The 20,645-nt window shown below is 43.3% G+C and overlaps 1 protein-coding gene across 1 annotated transcript in view; it reads right to left on the bottom strand.

Annotated features, from left to right (window-relative positions):
- The window catches only part of osbpl3a (oxysterol binding protein-like 3a), a 64,235-nt gene that overhangs the window by 22,892 nt on the left and 20,698 nt on the right, over positions 1 to 20,645 (bottom strand). The window contains exons 4-14 of the mRNA XM_083543278.1: positions 12,040 to 12,093; positions 9,214 to 9,327; positions 8,977 to 9,105; positions 2,335 to 2,419; positions 2,154 to 2,257; positions 1,962 to 2,048; positions 1,747 to 1,885; positions 1,267 to 1,358; positions 868 to 993; positions 656 to 749; positions 312 to 538 (exon numbers count right to left, since the gene is read on the bottom strand). Of these exons, the coding sequence (XP_083399404.1) occupies positions 312 to 538; positions 656 to 749; positions 868 to 993; positions 1,267 to 1,358; positions 1,747 to 1,885; positions 1,962 to 2,048; positions 2,154 to 2,257; positions 2,335 to 2,419; positions 8,977 to 9,105; positions 9,214 to 9,327; positions 12,040 to 12,093 (1,251 nt within the window). The remainder of the gene's footprint in view (positions 1 to 311; positions 539 to 655; positions 750 to 867; positions 994 to 1,266; positions 1,359 to 1,746; positions 1,886 to 1,961; positions 2,049 to 2,153; positions 2,258 to 2,334; positions 2,420 to 8,976; positions 9,106 to 9,213; positions 9,328 to 12,039; positions 12,094 to 20,645) is intronic.

Consider the following 20,645-nt stretch of genomic DNA (forward strand, 5'->3'; position numbering starts at 1 on the left):
AAGTCTCCGGTTTTTGCACACAGTTTATGTGATTGTTTACAGTAGTTTTAACATTTTATGTTTTCTACTTAACTTTTTTTTGGCTATTCATTTGCATATAATAATTTATATAAAAAACTTTTATCTCTCATTAAGACCAGTATTCAGATCATTTTATTCATTATTTCATTACTCAACTACTTTGACATTTTTTCTGCTTCAAGTCTTCTTAAATAAGTCTCTATGAGCTTTACACACCTGGACCTCACCAGTACAGTATATCCTATAAACCAGGATGCTATATCTCGGTGTATATCCACTCTATCTCTCACCATGCGCATATGTGGATCCTGTGTTTGTGCAGCTGTGTCCAGCAGGTGGCAGTACTCCATCTCCTCACACAGTCTCTGCAGTGTGTTCACTGGCTCATTGAGCTGCACTGGCATGGCCACCTTGGAGAGGTCCTTTCCAATGTTAGCAGAGAGAATGCTCCACAGATTCACACCCCCACTGACACATGCACTTGGTAGCCTTAAGCGCCGGTGTACCAAGCTTCCATCTGTAAACATACACACACACACACAAATAAATAAATTAACTAAAATATAAAATAGATCATAAAGAGATGTCACATGTATCACATGTAAGTGTGTGTTGGTGTGCAGAAATTATTTACCCGTGTTTTGCTTTATAATCCCTGCATCACTACTGCAAAGTTCCACTGATTCATTATCACTCACATCACTTAAGCAGGAGTCATTATCTGAGGCCTAAAGGTACACACAAACATACACATAATAAAAAAATGTACAAGCAACATACTTCAGTGTGCCAGCTTATTGCATATTTTATATATCTTATTGCATAACAACTCCGCCACCCTCTGACCTCAGAAGAGCTGGAAGAAAGCAGGTACTCTTTTGCATCAAAAAACTCCGACAGTGACTCGGGGATTGAGCCTCGCATTTCATTTGACACCTGCTGCAGGATGCACTGGGGTCCATCACTCATGTCCTGGAGGATCACATCAAAAATAAAGAAAGGAAAAATCAGAATGCATTGTTAAACCCAAATACTTGTCACAAATCACTGCCCATGCCACACAAAATAGCTCTTTTAGATTTGGTTTTGTTGCTTTTTTTTTTCTCAGAATTGGACGTACAGTGAAAAAATAGCTTATAGTGTGGGTTACTATTATACCCTACTGTGACTGTGTGTGAAAACTAAGAAACACTTAATTGTAACTGTTATACACAAAAACACACAAACACATGAACAATTACATACCATATTGGGACAGCTGTTTAATTCCAATGTGCATCGAACTCTGTCTCTCTCTGTACACAGAGAACTGTATGTAGATTTCAAGGTGGCACACACTAAAATGAAAAAGGGATTGAAAGAATTAAAAACTTAAACTGATCAGGCGCAACATTATGACCATCCGCTTAATATAGTGTTGGTCCCTCTTCTGCTGCCAAAACAGTCCTGACACTGAGCATTAACAGCATTACTTCAGCAATTTGAGCCACAGGAGCTCGTCTGTTCGATCAGACCACACTCGTCTAGCAATCACAATTTGGCCCTTGTCAAACTCGTTCAAATAGTTTTGCCCACTTTTCCTGCTGCTAACACATCAACATTGAGGACAAAATTTTACCCACTACCCATCTTAAAACCATTAGTTAAATGAAAGTTGAATTAGAAATAGAAAAAAAAAATCTTGTTGCTGATTTTTACTACTCAATTAAAAACTGCAAGACTCACCAGTACCAGCCAACTTGCAGAAGTCCTCCTGTAACTGCGAGGCATCAATAAGTGAGTCTGGTGTGTCTAACTCTGGCTGAGAATATGTCAGGTTTGGGTTTGAAACATACAGATGTGCAGATGTAGTTGAGCCAGAAACCTAAATTGAGGATTATTGTTTATTAACATAAACCATCACAGTGCATTACTAGTTAATAGAACTGTGTATAATTTACCAATGAAGTATTTTTGCTGTTCTTCCTATAATGTTTGGACCTCCATCTTCTTCTACCTTTTTTTCTTTCTTTTCTTATACCTTCAGTCTATCAGGACAAAATGACAGTGAGAATTGGAGTGCATGCTGGACAGTACGCAAGCTGTTTACTAAGAAAACTCAAGATGGGTGAAAGTAGGCATGCAAACACAACCTGCAATGTGGTTACAGCAGGGGCAGAGAATGTCCGGTGCAATACTTGCATATTCTTCAATAGCAGATTTAGTTCTAGCAGAGATGATTCACACTCTGATAGTTCTATGAGAGATCATCAGAAAAAGTTTAAAGCAAACACAAGAAAGGATTGTAAAATGTTTCTTTTGTTCAGCTCATACCCCTACAGCATTTCTTCATGTCTTCTGAGCTCTGTAGCCAACTGTTCTTAGATAGAGCAGAAGATTGTTTCGAGAGAACAGCTTGCTGTAGAGAGGGACAGAGGAAATTAAATATAAATGTGTTTATCCCTATGATATGTTAAAAAAATGTATAACAGATTGTTAGTTCAAATTTTATTAAACAAAATCCCCTAACAATAGACCTGCAATTAAAGAAATTAGGTCTGCCAGGCTAAAGACACAATGCAGAAATAAGGTCCATGTGCAGGCAATGGTCAGGCAATCAACAAACATGAACTAGGCAAGAAAATCAAGAAACTAGAAACAGGATAAAAACTGTAATAACTGTAATATTTAAATAACAACTTCAGATGGTAATGACTAGAGCAAAGTGAAGTCAAAGCATATACTTCAAATAAAACAAAGAATTATTAGGGGTTAAACACCCAGGACAGGACAAACTTAAAACGGGTTACAGTAATCAACGCACACTCTGAGACAACCAGCGACAAGTCATTCTCCCTCTTCAACACTTTCTACACCTTCTTCATGCTTCTTCACCCTTCCTACATCCTCTCCTTTTTATTTAAAAATATGTTGTTCATAGTAAGATTCAATTCAATTTGGTGCATTGATTAATTGATTATTAAGTATGAAATTATTAGGCATGAAATTTGTAATTTGTGTTAAATTGACAAAAATTTGCAGATTAATCAGGACAATTAAGTGTTCGGATGGCTCTGTTATTTGTTTTGAGAGCAGTGACATGAGTTACCTGAAATGTGTAAAATCGAACGAGAAATATTTTATTTAATTTGTTCATTCAAACAATAAAATTTTTTATACAGATTGCATTTGCATACCTGTCTAGGAGCAATGTCACTAATTACTGTAAACTAGCACTATGGCCTGCAATGCTATTTTCAAAATGATTTTGTGTTTAGGTCATGGCTAAACAAATGATTTTGTTCAACATATTTTTTCAGGTTAATTGTACAACTCAACACATTTCCACTCCATGGACGTCTATGTACAGAGGACTTTGTGCTTTGTGTTTTAATGATATTCATCCTAAAATTCTTTCTAAGTATTATACAGTAGTCCCTGCTTTACCGCGGTTCGAATCTCTCGGCCCCGGTTTATCGCGGAATTGCATTTGCCACACAACTAATTAGTTTCGCTGATTTTCCTGGTCTCTCGCGGATAGCACAATAGACCAAAACACATAGGGAAATGTTTTTATGGAGTTTTATGTTGAAATAATGAAATGCATTAATAAAAATATAATTATTCATTTTAAAATGAAGTAAAATGTTAATACAGTACAGAAAGTAAAGAATGCGGTGATGTGTATCTTTAACTCTTTTTTGACATGATAGGACACTTCAACCAATAAACAAGCAGACAAACAATAGGTTACTTTCGTAACCCCGGTTCTCTGAAACATCGAGTGGAGAGATCCACCTATGGGAAGGGCATCCGTACCTGACCTCTGCAGAAGCATCCAATTGCACCAAGTCTGGCTTGACAGACAGGAGCGCATGCCCAATGGCAGGTAAGGCAACGCCCCTTACCCGAGTGCATAAGGCACCTGCACGCGCTACCTCTCCTCAGTGAGCATATTCGCTTCTCGTGCAGCAAGCGGGGCAAACTTGGTGGATCTCTCCACTCGATGTTTCAGAGAACCGGGGTTACGAAAGTAACCTATTGTTCTCTTTCATCATCTCGTGTTCGAGATCCACCTATGGGAGATATAGACAACTCCCCGGTTGCCCAATACACTCATAGCGAGGCCCTGTAAGCCAGAGGACGGCCAAACGGGTGGTGCACGGCACGTCACAAAGCATAAGAATTAACATACTGCTGGGGATAAAAAACCAGCCATGAATAAAAAACCACGACATGTGGAAGGAGAACATGTTCATGTGAATGGGCCAACCTAGGTGTCAGGAAAAAAGGGGCTTATGCGCCTGAAACATACATCACTAGGCCGGGCAGACAGGGTTGAAGGGAGTGCAGGCCTAGTAGCATGTGGCTACGAAGAGCCCACACTTAAGACTGCATGAGCTACCGGGTTCGGGTAACATCGAGCCGGTAGTACCTAACAAAGGTGTGCGGAGAGGACCAGCTCGCAGCGGCACAAATGTCCTGCAAGGGAACTCCCCCGAACAGAGCCCAAGAAGTAGCCACGCCTCTAGTGGAGTGCGCTCTAAGGCCACATGGGGGCTGCATGCCCCTAGATTCATACGCTAAGGAAATGGCCTCTACCAGCCAGCGAGAGAGACGTTGCTTAGAGATGGGATTCCCCGTGTTCGGCGGGGCCCAAGAGATGAAGAGCTGGTCGCTCTTTCGAAAAGAGTTTGTCCTGTCCATGTACACCCGTAGGGCACGCACAGGGCACAAAGCATTCAGCCTCTGGTCCTCCGCAGAGAAAAAAGGGGGAGGATGAAAGGCAGAGAGCTCAATCACCTCACCAGTGAAAGCTGGGAAGCATTTAGGCATGAAGGCCGGGTTAGGCCTAAGCAAAACCTTATCTCCATTGAACGAGAATTTGGTGCACGAGGAATGAACCGAGAGCGCATGCAAATCACTGACACGTTTGGCGGAAGCCAAAGCCAGAAGCAGAGCCGTCTTGAAGGACAGAAGCCTGAGGGAGATATCCCCCAGGGGCTCAAAAGGTTGTCGGGCCAGCACCCCCAACACCATGGATAGATCCCAATCTGGGACTACACTTTTGGTGATTGGGATGGAGCGGCGCGCGCCCTTCATGAATCTACGGATAAGGGGGTGCTGACCCACCGTAGTGTCGCCGAACCCGACGTGACACGCAGCGATAGCCGCTAAATAGACCTTAATCGTCGAAAAAGTTCTGCCACGATCGATAAGGTCCTGCAAAAAACATAGAATGTCAGAAACTGAGCACAGATATGAGACGAGCTGGTGTTTCTCGCACCACTCCTCAAACACACGCCACTTGCAATCATAGAGAGAACATGTGGAAGAGGCCCTGGCGTTCTGAATCGTGGCGATAACACGTGGGGAAAGCCCCAAAGTGTTAAAATTCGCCCTCTCACGGGCCAGGCCCAGAGAGCCACCCTGTCTGGGTGAGGATGATAGATTTCCCCGTTCGCTGGGGCCAGGAGGTCTGTGCGCAAGGGGAGGGGCCAAGGCTCTGCATATTAAAGAGTAATTATCTCCGCAAGCCAAGGTGCCTTGGGGATATCTGGGAGCTATGAGGATCAGAGACAAACCCTGCACCGTGACCCTGGCCAAGGTCGGGGTTATCAGGCAGAGAGGAGGAAAAGCGTAGAGCAGCGCGCTGGGCCACGGGTGAGCCAGCGCGTCTACACCGAGTGGCGCGTCCTCGTCCCGAAGCAAGAAGAACATAGGACAGTGGGCGTTTTCGTGCGAGGCGAAGAGATCGACGGTAGCCTGGCCGAACCTCCCCATAGCAGCCTCACTATCTGAGGGTGGAGCCGCCATTCTCCATAGAGTGGGTTTCCTCTCGACAGAAGGTTTGCGCCCCTGTTTAAAATGCCCGGGACGTGAGTCGCCCGTAACGACAGGAAATGCTGTGCGCTCCATACCAGCAACCTGTGAGCTAGAGCATGAAGCTTGGAGAAGCGCATGCCGCCTTGACGGTTGATATGTGCCACAGCTGTCGTATTGTCGCAGCGCACCAGCACATGATGTCCCTGCAGGCGAGGCAAAAAATGTTTTAGAGCTTTCAACACAGTGAGGAGCTCCAAATAATTTATATGGGCTGAATGAAGTGAGTTCGGCCATACACTGTTCACTGATCTGCCCTCCTGTGTGGCTCCCCACCCCGTTTAGGAGGCATCTGTCGTTACCACTTTCCACAGCATGATCGCCCCGAGAGGGGTCCCATGCGCGTTTAAAACTCTCCAGCGGTGCAGCGCGGCCATGCACGCGCGCGTCACCGTGACATAGCGGCAAAGATCGCGCAACGGGCTGAGATGCAGGGACAAAACCCACTTCATAAAAGCCCTCATTCTCAGAAGACCTAGAGGCAACGCATGGACAGCCGAAGCCATAAGACCCTGTAATCTGGGGCATGTGCGATACTGTATGCGCGCTCCTTCCCTGAACCGCGCGAGACAGTTCATGAATGAAGAGATGCGCTTCTGTGACAGGCGCATGCGCATTGTAACGGAATTCAGCTCCAGCCCCAAGAATATGACCTCCTGAAGTCACTTTCTCTCTCGAATCGGCTATAATAAGCCAATCGTCTATGTATGTGAGGATTCTGATACCCGCTGATCTCAAAGGCGCAAGTCCCGCCTCCACACACAGACAGAACGTCCTCGGACTCAGAGCGAGCCCGAACGGAAGGACCATGAATTCGTAACACACGCCTTGGTAGGCGAAACGAAGGAATTTCATGTGCGGAGGATAGATGCTTATGTGGAAAAAAAGCATCGCTCTGATCGATCGAGCAAAACCAATCGTTCTGCTTTATTGAACGTATGAGCGGGCCGTGTGATAACATTCTGAAATTGTATTTCCTTAAATGTTTGTTCAACACTCTGAGATCCAGAATAGGGCGGAGAGAACCGTCTTTTTTCGGGACCAGGAAATAGCGAGAGTAAAAACCCTGATCGCTTAGATGCGGGGATACAACTCGAATCGCTCTCTTCTCGAGAAGAGATTTCGTCTTTCAGAATGTGAGCGGAGCTCTCGTCCGTATGGGACCATACCACTCCGTTGAACCGCGGGGGTGTTTTGGCAAACTGAAGTCTGTATCCCCTCGTGACTGTGTAAATCACCCAATCGGGGGCTGAGACAGACAGCCAGCCTGGGGAAATGCTGAGAGCCAATCCGGCCGGATCGCTCATTAAGGGTGCAATGGCACCATCTAGTGGCCAAACTAGAGACGACATGCGGGGATCTGGGGAAAAATTCTCTCCCAGAGACGAATTCATTGGATTCGTCAGATTTATTCATGTGTTCATGTGTCTAATCATGTGTTTAGCACATGCAGGGAGGACGGGAAGCAGCTGCTTTCTCGGGCCGGAAGGAGGTCCCAGAAGCTTGCTGTCATATACGTCTCTCTCCTGATCCGAAGCATTCAGAAGAGCCGGCCATTCGATGCTAAACCGCGCGGCAGCGCGTTCACAAAGCTCCAGCAAAACCGATTGAGATGGGGCGGGGGAGCCTGAGGGGCCTGAGGGGCCGCCGTCCTCGTCATCCCAGCCGTCGAGAAGGTCCGCCTCGATCTCATCCCCGGAACCTGTCGGTCCTTCGGGGAGACGGTTGTCGACCGGTAGTAAATCCTCGAACGGGGAAGGACACAAGTCGGCCCAGTCGGAGGAAATCGCATCGCGGGAGGCCCCCGGGTGCGCAGCGGCGTCGCCTTTTTCCCCCTCCGAGTCGGAGAGCTCAAAATCGACACACTGCGAAGCGGCCGTTTTGAGTCTGCGACGCATGAGCTTTTTTTTGGGAGCGCCAGGCAATGGCTACAGTTCTCCGGGAGGTCAATAGCTTCTTGCGCATGCTTGAGACCCATGCAGACAACACAGAAGGGAAGGGACGCGGTCGGGCAGGCCCACGATAGGTTGTCCACCGGAGTAGCCGGTGCCGCTTTAGAAAGCGCCATAAAGAAAAAAGGAATGCAAGCGTGGGCGGCTCGCGAAGCTAAACTGGCTGAGGACAGGCACGTCCGGCGGAGGCTGATCAGACGATATGTCCTCCTGAAGACGAAAAAAGTGCAGTCCAGGAAACCAGGAAGCTGTGAGGAAGGATTGCAGAAGTCGCGAGAAGCGAATGTTAACTGAGGAGAGGTAGCGCATGCAGGTGCCTTATGCACTCGGGTAAGGGGCGTTGCCTTACCTGCCAATGGGCACGTGCTCCTGTCTGTCAAGCCAGACTTGGTGCAATTGGATGCTTCTGCAGAGGTCAGGTACGGATGCCCTTCCCATAGGTGGATCTCGAACACGAGATGATGAAAGAGAACTATGCATAGGCTACAGAACTGTATACTCTACATCAGCGGTCCCCAACCTTTTTTGCACCAAGGACCGGTTTAATGTCAGACAATCATAGACAGATGTGGCGAAGAGAATCCGGTCATTTTCCAAAATTAAACATTGTTTAGAATCAGATAATAAATAAAACAAAAATAATGTAAAAGTTATGTATTCTTTCTGTGCGGCCCGATACCAATTGACCCACGAGCCGGTGCCGGTTGGGGACCACTGCTGTACAGTACATGTACTCACCATAAATGTGATACAGTGTACTGTATTTTTAAGAATTTACACAAAATTCATCTTGCTATATTCTTGCAAATGTTTTCTGTGTGTATAAAGTGTGTGGGAGGATGATTTACGGCTTAAACAATAAAAAGAAACAAACAAAAAAACATTTTTGGGGTGGAGTCTGTTTATTGCGGGCGGTTTTAGAACATAACCACTGCAATAACCGAGGGATTACGTTGTATTTAAATAGCTAAAATGTAATTTCCAGAATTACACCATGTTTTCTTGATTATTTCCCTATTACAGCATAAACCACCAAGTTATATACTTTACATATTTTATTTTGACTCCGTGGTATGTGACATGCATTGACTGAACAGAAGGGAAAAACAGCAGTATTGTGACTGTCAAATGAAGTAGGTACCCTTCTGAGTGAAGCAGTGTCTGAGTGTAGATGGTGCTCTTGAGAATCCATTACTATCTCATTCTGACGGAATATGCGGTGATTTCGTAGTTGTGATACCCATTTATCAAACTGATCCAGTGACTTCACCTAAGAAAACAATGTTAAAGAAGACAATTAAAGCCAATTTCTGCTTGTGCCATAGATATGGTGTTAAAGTGACAATTTCAGTGTATGCATGTAAGCAAGTGTAGCTACCTTTAGATGGTAAATGCTGTCCTCTGCATCCAGATCAATACACATGTTTTTTTTCTTGATGGACATAACAGAGAGGCCAATGTCAATGCAGCCACGGACTTTCCCCTTCTTCAGCTTAACATAAGCATAAAAAAAAAAAAAACCTGTTCAAAATATGGGTGTGGCCAAATCTCTATACATAACTTAATATAATTATAAACATCATAAATATTTGAATTAACACATTAAGAATTATATTAATTAATACAGTACAAAAGTTAGATGGCAATAAAAATGTGTATATATTTTAGACATGCAGGTTAGATTATGTTTAATTTAGCTGCACATAACACTGTGAAATATGATAAATAATTTTAATAAATGTAACAATTTAACAACATAAAAAAAAAATAATAATAATAGTAGTGTGGCAGAGGGTGCATGGCTGAGTGAATGGAGGGTAAAGCTGGAGGAAGTGAGGGATAAGGGTCATAATTTTTATTAATGAGAGTTTTGGATTAAGTGGTGCGAAAATAAAAAGGGAACGTGTATGTATGTGCGCTCATGTCTACTATCGTGTGTGTACTCTTAAGGTGATGGTTAGTCCCCCCTCACCAATACACAAATTCTGGGAAAGAACTGGCCCACATTTCAGCTTTTATTGAAACGAATATGTGGTTGGGTCCTGCATTAAATGTCAAGCGGTGTGATGTGCACAGGTCAGTGCCAAACCCATCAAGGTTTGCTCCATGTCAATGAGACATGGGAAGGGAGGAGGGCCAGGGCCACCCCACTCACCCCCAGTTCAGACACATTAGCAGACACATAAAAACAGTGTGGCACACCAAGTGCATGTAACTGATGGTTCATTGATTGCTATACGCTGGTGCAATGCCCACGAACAGTCCATTAACTGATGGGCTAGTAAAACAGTTTGACCATACACTTAAAACATTGTATAAATGTTAGTTTACGAGGACACTCAAAACTGCGATACGTGGCTTGAGCCCCTATTATTCACAGTACACAAGCATCCAAAGAGTTTCCCTTTAAAAATTATTAGACAACTGTAAATCGTCATCCTAGAACAGGAAGAAGGGACCTTCTAGTAAAAGTAAAATTAAATACATCCTCAACCTGAGAGCGAAACTCCACACACTGGGGAGGAAAGTTTTCAAATTACTAGGCACATCAACTTTTAACTTAATCACAAAGTGGCAATGAGCCTTTAAATTTACACGCCAAGTCGTCAATATGTCGACTATAAGGTTTGGCACACAGATAAAGGTGGGGCACTTAAAAAATTCCACCACTTCTAAAACAATGGACAGAGGTGATACCTGTGTTTTCGGTGACAGTAGTTCCAGACAGGGAAGAGCTGGGACCAAAGGTAAGTCAGTGTTTTCTGAAGTGTCTTTGGTCCAGGCTGAACTCAGGACTATTTTTAACATGGTTGTAATTGGAGTCCCACAGTGATTAGAGGAGGTCCGTTTCGGTGTCTACATTCTCACTCATCAGATGCTTCACAACGATGAAATGTGGCAGCAGGTGTATGACTAAGCACTGGTTTGTGAATGGAGGGTAAAGCTAGAGGAAGTGAAGTGTAATGATCATAATTTTTATTCATGAGCATGTGCTCTCTTGCAGTAGGCAGCATGAGGATAAAAGGGCATGAGCGGAAATCTGCACAAGGGAGAAACAGCATGCAGAGCAATGTGTGTTTGTGTGTGATTTAAAAACACTAAAAGCGGGAAAAAAAAGGCTAATAAAGCCGTTCAGTGACAACTTGCTGTCATCTTTCACTCCTTTTTCTGCGAGGCAACAAGTTTATTAAATAGTTTATAATTTTTCATCAAATGTAACCTACACTACAACAGCTTGTGTTTTTACTAAGTGCTACTTTAGGGTATCAGTGAGGCAAATTATTTTCTTGTACTCCATGTTCTTCACATGAGAAATATTTTTTTGTGTGTCACACCAAAAAGAAACCCACATTAGGATGTGATATTAACAGTATACAGTCACCCCCCGTTTATCACGGTAGTTACGTGCCATAACCGACCGCGAAAAACTAATTTCCACGATAAATTTACTAAAATGCTTTTTTGTATTGTTTGACCCATAAATTATCTCCCTACACTCTTTAAACACACACAGAAAATATTTGCAAGAATATAGCGAGATTCATTTTGTGTACATTTGTAGAAATATCACATTATAGTGAGTACTGTACAGTACTGAAACGTAGCCTATGCATAGTTTCTGCTTGTTTATTGGTTGAAGTGCCCTATGATGTCAAATAGGGGCCGAGTTAAAGATAAACGTCACTGCATTCTTTATTTTCATTGGCTAAATCTGGTGACGTATGTCTTCAACTCCGCCCTTTTTTTGACCTCAGAGGATACTACAACCAATAAATAAGCAGAAACCTAGTGTTTCCTGTAATGACTATATAATATATGATACACTGTACAGAATTTTAGGTCTACTTTTACTATTTTATAATTAATAATTTTTTTATCAATAAATTACCTTAATTTAACTCCATAAAAACAATTCACTATAAGCTTACATTTTCCGTGATAAATCGCAACCATTCGCAAAACAAAATAGTTATGTGCCAAATGGAACAATAAGATGTATCTCCATCTTGGAAGATACTATAAACAAGGTAAATTTGTTTAATAGCTGAATGAGACTTATGAAATTATGAGATTTATGAATTCAAAAACTAAAGCAAAGTGTGAAAATCAGTCCAAAACATGATGCTTGACTGCTGAACTCACTTTTTAATATTTATAAAAAAAACCTGTGTGTGTGTGTGTGTGTGTGTGTGTGTATACTTACATCAGCTAATGTTTTGCCATACATTAGGATCCCCCTTTCCAAAAGAAAATATCTCTGCCAAAAAAAAAGCAGTCTCTTTATCAAACTTCTAGCCACATTTTTTGTGATCACCACTTGTATTAAATAAACAAGCTATTGTAGAACTTTCACATATGTTGCACAATTAATTATTAGATTTAATTAAAATAAATAAAACACAATGTACAGTTGACATCACCATCTTTGCTCAAGATATTATTACAAGCATGCACAAGAATTCCACGTCTATGATGTCATCTCGGAATGGTGCAAAAAAAAAAAAAAAATCACAGAACTAAATATAATTTAGGGGAAGAGACAGATATATATATATAGTATGATCTGGATGTACATATTTGGTTATTGGCATCGTTTGATTTTTTTGTATAATACATGGTGAATTTGATGGAAGTTATTTCTGGTTCCTCATTTATAAATAAATAAATAAATTTTATATATATATATATATATATATATATATATATATATATATATATATATATATATATATATATATATATATATATATATATATATCAGTTAAAAAACTGCTGTTTAAAAAAAAATGTAGCATAAGTGGTAACCATTGCTTACAAAGTGGTGGCCCATACGGTGAATTGTGGTTTGTTGTTATAGAAATATATTATTATTATTATTAAAATTTAATAATACTATTCAACCGAATGATTATAGAGACAATAGCACAGGCTGTGGATTTTACTGAAGGATCGTTTGTGACTAGAAGTAATCCTACAGCCGAACTAATATCTTTTACTATTTATTTGTATCTTTGTTTGCCCGGAAAACCCTTGTTGAAGCTTTCGAAACCACCCATAAACAGGCAATCAACAGCTCGATAAACAAGGAAGAAGCTTTGAGAGAGGCTGTTGAGGCAAGCCTCCGGGACACCAAAAGCCTGCAGGACACCTTCCAGAAGTCTTTAGAAAAACTCAAAAAGGCAGTGAAAGATTGTTTCCTGCAGAGGGATGCAAAGTGGAAAAATCAAATAAAAAGGTCAGGCAGATTGCTACACCTACTATTACTAGTTTGCATACACCCCCAGTCTCCGCTCCCAACCTGCCGAGGCCTGTGTTCCAACCTCCACTAGCTTGAGCAATACCTATACTGTAAGGCAACCTACACAGACCCATGCACCCACCACCATACCTTCTTACGTTGTGCATGGTGCTTCCTCATTTGATGCAAGACCTCCTATACTGCTGAAATCTCCTTCCGTCAGTGACTAAGCAGAGACATCTGACATCCTCAACTTCAATAAACAGTGTGAGAACGTCTTACACATTCAGCCCTTAACAAAAGCTAAACTCGTGGGCCTTAAGTAGTGTGGTAAAGAAACACACACTGAGCTGGTGGAACAGGGAGAGAGCAAAAACCCATGATTAGAGGACGTTCAAGGAGGCCTTCATGTTAGCTTTCCTCCCACATGACTACCTGGCAGGGTTTGAGGACAAGCTTAGAGCCATGGCACAGCAGCCAGGGCAGAAGTTAAGCGATTTTACCTACAATTATTAATTACAATTATGCCCTCTGCTTAAAATAAATGGAATGCAGACATTAACAAGGGGGAGTTTGCAAGCCACAACCTTAACATTATCAACCCCAAGGTTGCAGGATGCAAGAGGGACAGTAACCACTGTCAAACAACGTGTGAAGGTGGGCTCCAATGTGGAAATGGACTGTATGGGAAGCTAGGCAAAAGGTGGAAAAGTTGAATCCTAAGAAAAAAGGCTCTAACAAACCACCTGGAAGCCGTGATCCCAAAGAACTAGCAAGGATGTCACTCGCACATCCTCATGACTTAAATCCACATACACCCTTCCTTCTCCAGGTGCCACTGATGGTTGCTAGGGAAAGAATAAGGGCAATTGTTGACACTGGGAGATCCTTTATCTTGATGCAACACAGGGTCTGGAAGGGTCCAGTAGATGAAGTAGTCCATGCACCCCCTGAAGAACAGCAGCAACAGAAGTTTGTTATCGCGGGTGATAAAGTGCATGTCTCCAAGTTCAAGGCCCCGATGTATGATTATGAGTGGCAGTCCATTTATTACAGCTTAACGATGTTGAGGTGTGCAGTGATGGTAATTAAATGCAAACTTTAGTCCTGAGACAGTATAGCAGACTGTTGACATTAAGTACAATCCAAATCCATCCCCAAAGCTTCTGTCTTATTGCGTTTTTTAATGGATCCCACATCCTGGATGACGCCAACCTGACCTTTTCTATCCTCCTGGGATTGGATTTTATCATAAAGACCGCTGCAGTACTGGATTTGGTGAAAAGAATGTATGGCCTACCAACCAGGTGGGTATATTAGTACCACCCATTCCTCTCTGATCAAGGGATAAAAAAACTGACAAATAATAACTTTCAACCAGATTCAATAGTGACTCTATATTACACTCTACTACCTGAAACACTACTTTCCATGCATGACCATGCTGGACGAGGCCTACTCCTCCCAGTGGGACTCTGACAAGGAGCAAGAGCTGAAGTAGCTGATTCCAATATGCTGGGCCAGACTGCCATTGTGAGGCCATATCTCCACCCTGGATAATGTACTCGTGAAAAGCAGGGTGTATAGAGTTTCACCTTTGGAAAAGGATATTATCAAAAAAAGTGGACAAAATGTTACAAGATGGCATTATAGAGCCCTCCTCATCATCCTGGTCGTCCCCTGTGGTGCTTATATCAAAGCCAGACCATTTGGAAGGTGACACCTGGTTAATGTCATTTAATCTGCAATCGGTTAATGGCAAGTGGAGATGGAAGAGGAGAGCAAGCTGACAACAATTCCACTTCAAGGTGTGCTACCGGAAGGGATGTCTCAACGTCGGACCTGATGCTTTGTCGAGGGTGGTCATATCTCCCTCTACGAAAGTAGCGCCCGGCTTGAATGTCATCCTCCATCATCAGCCTGACCTCGCCCCATTCCTTGGCTGAGATTGCCCAAGCTTAAGACAGAGATGATACAGTAAGACAGTTAAAAACCAATCTGCAACACCAAAAGGTGCTTTCTTACTAGATCAGCTTTGATATCCACCAAGGTGTACTGTACCCTAAGCTTCCGCTAAAGGATCAAGGGGAGAAATACCAACTGTAGTGCCACTATCCTTGATCTCCAATTTCCTTCACTATTTCCATACCATCTTAGGGGTATGATGGGGCCATCTTGGACAGCCGAAGACCTGGCAGGATACACAGTGTGACTTGAAGTAATGGGGCAATTTCCCAACAGTAAAAGGCAAAACACCTACCTGCTGGTGATTGTTGACTTCTTTACTAAGTGGGGGGAGATGTTTCCTCTACAGGACAGCAAAGCTCAGAAAAGTATAAAGATCCATCTGGAGGAAATCGTCACCAGATGGGGTACTAATTCACCAGATTTTCTCTAATCGTGGCCCCCAGTTTACATTAGGCTACTAACATTTTTGCAAAAACTGGGGACATTTACATTTACATTTGCGCCATTTAGCAGACTCCCTTTTCCAGAGCGACGTACAAATGTGCTTTGAGTCTCTAGTAATGAATAAATCTACACTGGTACGCCAGATTACAAACTCAATATAAATATAACTCTTGAATTCTACAAACTTGTAAAGTGCAAATTTAAGTGTTTCAGGAAAAGGTAGGTCTTCAGTCGTCGCTTGAAGATAGCCAGGGACTCCGCTGTACGGACATCTAGGGAAAGTTCATTCCACCACCTCAGTGCCAGAACAGAAAAGATCCTTTAAGTGTACTTACCTCTGTACTTACCTATTTTAACGTGGTACCATTTGAGCAGTGCTGGAGGATCTCAGACAGCGTGGTGCAGTGCGAGATGTGATGGTCACTGAGGTAAGATGGCGCTAGTCCATTTTTGGCCTTGTAGGCAAGCATCAGTGTTTTGAATCTGATACGTGCAGCTACTGGAAGCCAGTCAAGGTAGCACAGCAGTGGGGTGGTGTGGGAGAACTTGGGCTGATTGAACACAAGCCGTGCAGCTGCATTTTGGATCATTTGCAGTGGACGAATAGCGTTCAGGGGAAGACCTGCCAGCAGCGAGTTGCGGTAGTCGAGTCTTGAAATGACAAGAGACTGAACAAGCACATGGGCAGCCTGTGTGGACAGAAATGGTCGAATCCTTCGAATGTTGTAGAGAAGAAATCGACAAGAACGAGCCACATTAGAGACATGTGGGAAGAAGGACAGTTTATTGTCCATAGTTACCCCAAGGTTACGAGCAGTGGCTGAAGGGGAGAGCAGAGAGTCATGAAGTGTTATTTGGAGATCTTGACCTGGAGATGAATCACCTGGGATGACCAGCAGTTCTGTTTTGCTGGGGTTGAGTTTTAGTTGGTGAGCACTCACTAATGAAGATATGTCTGTCAAGCATGCCGAGATCCGAATGGAAACTGTGGTATCTAATGGAGGGAAAGAAAAGATTAGTTGAGTATCATCTGCATACCAGTGATAAGAAAACCCATGTGAGGATATGACTTCATCAATGGAGTGGATATAGAGGGAGAAAAGGAGGGGACCATGTACCGAGCCTTGTGGGACACCAGTGGTGAGTCTGCACGGGGCAGATGTGGATCCCCTTCATGTTACCTGGTATGAGCGACCTTCCAGGTAGGAAGCAAACGATTCCCATGCTGTTCCGCGGATACCGAGGCTCTTGAGGCTTGACAAAAGTGTCTTGTGGTTGACTGTGTCAAATGCTGCTGAAAGGTCCAAGGGAAGTAATCCAAAAACTTACAAGATTTTACACAGACCAACCAGACCAAGAGGGTCACCAGAACCCTGAAACTCATGATGGCTGCCTACATGGAAGATCAGCTTAATACTTGGGACCAGCAGATCCCTGAATTCGTTTACCATAAATAAAGTTCAGCATGAGACAACAGAGAGAACAACAGCCAAACTCATGACTGGCAAACTCCTCAAGGACCACTGAACAGGTTAATACACCAATCCCAGACACCAGAACAGGCAACCAATGCGGTAATTAACAAAAAAAAAGAAGATGACAGGGGCTTATGCTCAGAATATGGTTGCATCGGCCAAACAAGCTAGATATTATAATGTCAGGAGGAAAGATGTACAATTTTGCCCGGGAGATCTAGTCTGGCTTATGTCACATCCTGATGACACTATGCTGATGACACACAGCTGTATATTTCAGCAAAGCCAGATGAGTGAGATCAGCTTAATGTTGAGAAGTGTGTAAAGGACATTAGACAGTGGATGCCTAATAACTTTCTTCTGCTCAACTCAGATAAGACGGAAGTACTTTTACTAGGACCACATGCAGCTAGAAGTAAACTTTCCGATTACGTAGGATCTCTGGATGGTGTTTCCATTTCAGCGTGTACGGCTGTCAAAGACCTTGGTGTGATTATTGACCCGAGTCTTTCCTTTGAGTTTCATGTGAATAATATTACCAGGATCGCCTTCTTTCACCTTAGAAATATTGCCAAAATTAGAAATATGATGTCGTTACAGGATGCAGAAAAACTAGTTCATGCTTTTGTTACTTCTAGATTAGACTACTGTAACGCTTTACTGTCTGGGTGTGCGAGTAAGTGCATAAATAAGCTTCAGTTAGTTCAGAATGCAGCAGCAAGAGTCCTCAATAAATCTAGGAAATATGACCACATCACCCCTGTTTTAATCAATCTACACTGGCTCCCAATCAAATCTCGCATTGATTATAAAATATTACTACTGACGTATAAAGCACTTAACGGTCTCGCACCGCAGTATCTGAGTGAACTTCTGTACCAGTATGATCCTCCACGCCTACTTAGATCAAAAGGTGCTGGCTATCTGTTGGTTCCTCAAATAATTAATACTACAGCAGGGGGCAGATCTTTCTCTTATAAAGCCCCACAGTTATGGAACAGCCTTCCAACCAGTGTTCGGGACTCAGACACAGTCTCAGTGTTCAAGTCGAGGTTGAAAACTTATTTATTTAGTCAAGCCTTTTATCAGTAGATTTTTCTTAGGTAAAGGCTCAGATCTGGAGGGAGCATGGATATTCACTCGGGTTTGTTGACGGTAGTGTGGTGGGTCATCTCTTATCCCAGAGATCCCTCATGTCTGTGTTACCTTCTGGTTCTCCCTTTTAGTTATGCTGCCATAGCGAGTCTTGCCGGAGTCCAAACTGCACAGTGACATTAACTTTCATACACCAATAGGGACACTTAATAATCCATATTCTTCTCTCTCTCTCTCTCTCTCTCTCTCTCTCTCTCGGTCGAGTTAAACATGCTTCTGAGGCTCCAATGAACACTGTTCCTGCCCCTCTCCCCTCCGTGGATCTTCACACTTCTGTGCAGCTTGGGACGGTCTCTCATCAACACCTTGGGTGGTTCCATGTAATTCCGGAGTAGAACGGGTGCTTTGAGGATGGATTGGACTGTAGTTGGTGTCGGCGGTCTGCTGCACTGACTCGGGAGTGCAGTTTGCTTCTGATCGTCATCACTGTACCCCGCAGCATTGTATATCTGCTTCAAATGGACATTTGGTGCAACCCAGATGAGGATGGGTTCCCTCTTGAGTCTGGTTCCTCTCAAGGTTTCTTCCTTTTGCCATCTCGGGGAGCTTTTCCTTGCCTTGCTCATCAGGGACAAACATACTTACAAAGAACATATTTACGTTTAATCAAAACATTATCTGTGTAAAGCTGCTTTGAGACAATGTTCATTGTTAAAAGCGCTATACAAATAAAAATTAATTGAATTGAATCCTCTTTCTAGCGCCACTGCTAAATTCTCTGCCAAGCTAGTGCCCAAGTGGGAGGGACCAGCAGAAGAAATAAAACAATAAGGGCCAGTAAACTACATGGTAAGATGGAGTAATCCACCCAAAACACATATTGTGAATGTGGTGAATTTAAAAAAGTATCATTGAGTGAAGGGGTGATGATAAATGTCATCAGTGCCTATGCTCCACAAGTCGGCTGTGAGATGGAGGAGAAGGAAAAATTCTGGAGTGAATTAGATAAAGTGGTAGGGATCATAGGGTGGACTATGTTCTGTGTAGGAGATGCAACCTGAAGGAGATTGGAAACTGTAAGGTGTTGGCAGTGGACAGTGTAGTTAGACAGCATCAAATAGAGGTCTGTAGGATGGTTTTGGAGGTGAAGAAAAAGAGGAGGAGAGTAAGGACTGAAAGAAGAATAATAAGATGGTGGAAACTGAAGAAGGAAGACTGTAGTGTGAGATTCAGGGAAGAGGTCAGTCAGGGGCTCGGTGGTGGTAAAGAGGTGCTGGACGATTGGGCAACTACTGCAGGAGTGATAAAGGAGACAGCTAGGAAGGTACTTGGTGTGACTTCTGGAAATAAAAGGGATGTGATGTAGGGATGAGAAATGTAGGCAGGTGTACAAGGAGATGCAGCAGCAGGTAAAGAGGGATGTCGTGAAAGTCAAGGAAAAGGCATATGAGGAGCTGTATGAAAAGTTGGACACTAAGAAAAGAGGAAAGGATTTATACTGATTAGTCAGGCAGAGGGACCGAGCTGGGAAGGATGTGCTGAAAGTTAGAGCAATAAAGGATGCAGCTGGAAATGTGATGACTAGTGAGGAGAGTGTGTTGAGAAGATGGAGGGAGTATTTTGAGAAGCTGATGAAAGAGGAAAAATGAAAGAGGGAAAAGGTTGGATGGTGTGGAGATGGTGAAGAAGGAAGTGGATTGTAAAGAAAGTGAGAGCAGCGATTAAAAGGATGAAGAGTGGAAAGTCGGTTGGACCAGATGACATACCTGTAAAGATGTTTAGGAGAGATGGCAGTGGAGTTTTTAACTAGATTGTTTAACAAGATTCTGGAAGGTGGGAGGATGCCTGAGCAATGGAGAAGGAGTGTGCTGGTACCGTTCTTTAAGCATAAGGGAGATGTGCAGACCTGCAGTAACTACAGGGGAATTAAGTTGATCTGTCACACCATGAAGTTATGGGAAAGAGTAGTGGAAGCCAGGCTGAGAGAAGAGGTGACCATCTGTGAGCAACAGTATGGTTTCATGCCGAGGAAGAGCACCACAGATGCCTTATTTGCTTTGAGGATGTTAATGGAGAAGTATAGAAAAGGACAGAAGGAATTGCATTGTGTATTTTTGGATTTAGAGAAAGCATACGACAGGGTGCCGAGAGAGGAGCTGTGGTACTGTATGAGGAAGTCAGGTGTGTCAGAGAAGTATGTGAGGGTGGTGCAGGACATGTATGAGGACAGTGTGACAGCAGTGAAGTGTGCAGTAGGAACAACAGACTGGTTCAGGTTGAGGGTTGGACTACATCAAGGATCGGCCCTGAGCCCTTTCCTGTTTGCAGTGGTGATGGACAGGTTGACGGACGAGGTCAGACAGGAGTCTCCCTGGACTATGATGTTTGTGGATGATATTGTGATTTGTGGTGAGAGTAGTAAGCAGGTTGAGAAGAGCCTGGAGAGGTGGAGATATGCACTGGAGAGAAGGGGAATGAAAGTCAGTAGGAGTAAGACAGAGTACATGTGTGTGAATGAGAGGGAGGGCAGTGGAGTGGTGCGTTGCAGGGAGAAGAGGTGGAGAAGGTGGAGGAGTTCAGGTACCTGGG

The sequence above is a fragment of the Silurus aristotelis genome (genome assembly GCF_946808225.1).
Source record: "Silurus aristotelis genome assembly, chromosome: 6".
NCBI classification, from domain to species: Eukaryota; Metazoa; Chordata; class Actinopteri; order Siluriformes; family Siluridae; genus Silurus; species Silurus aristotelis.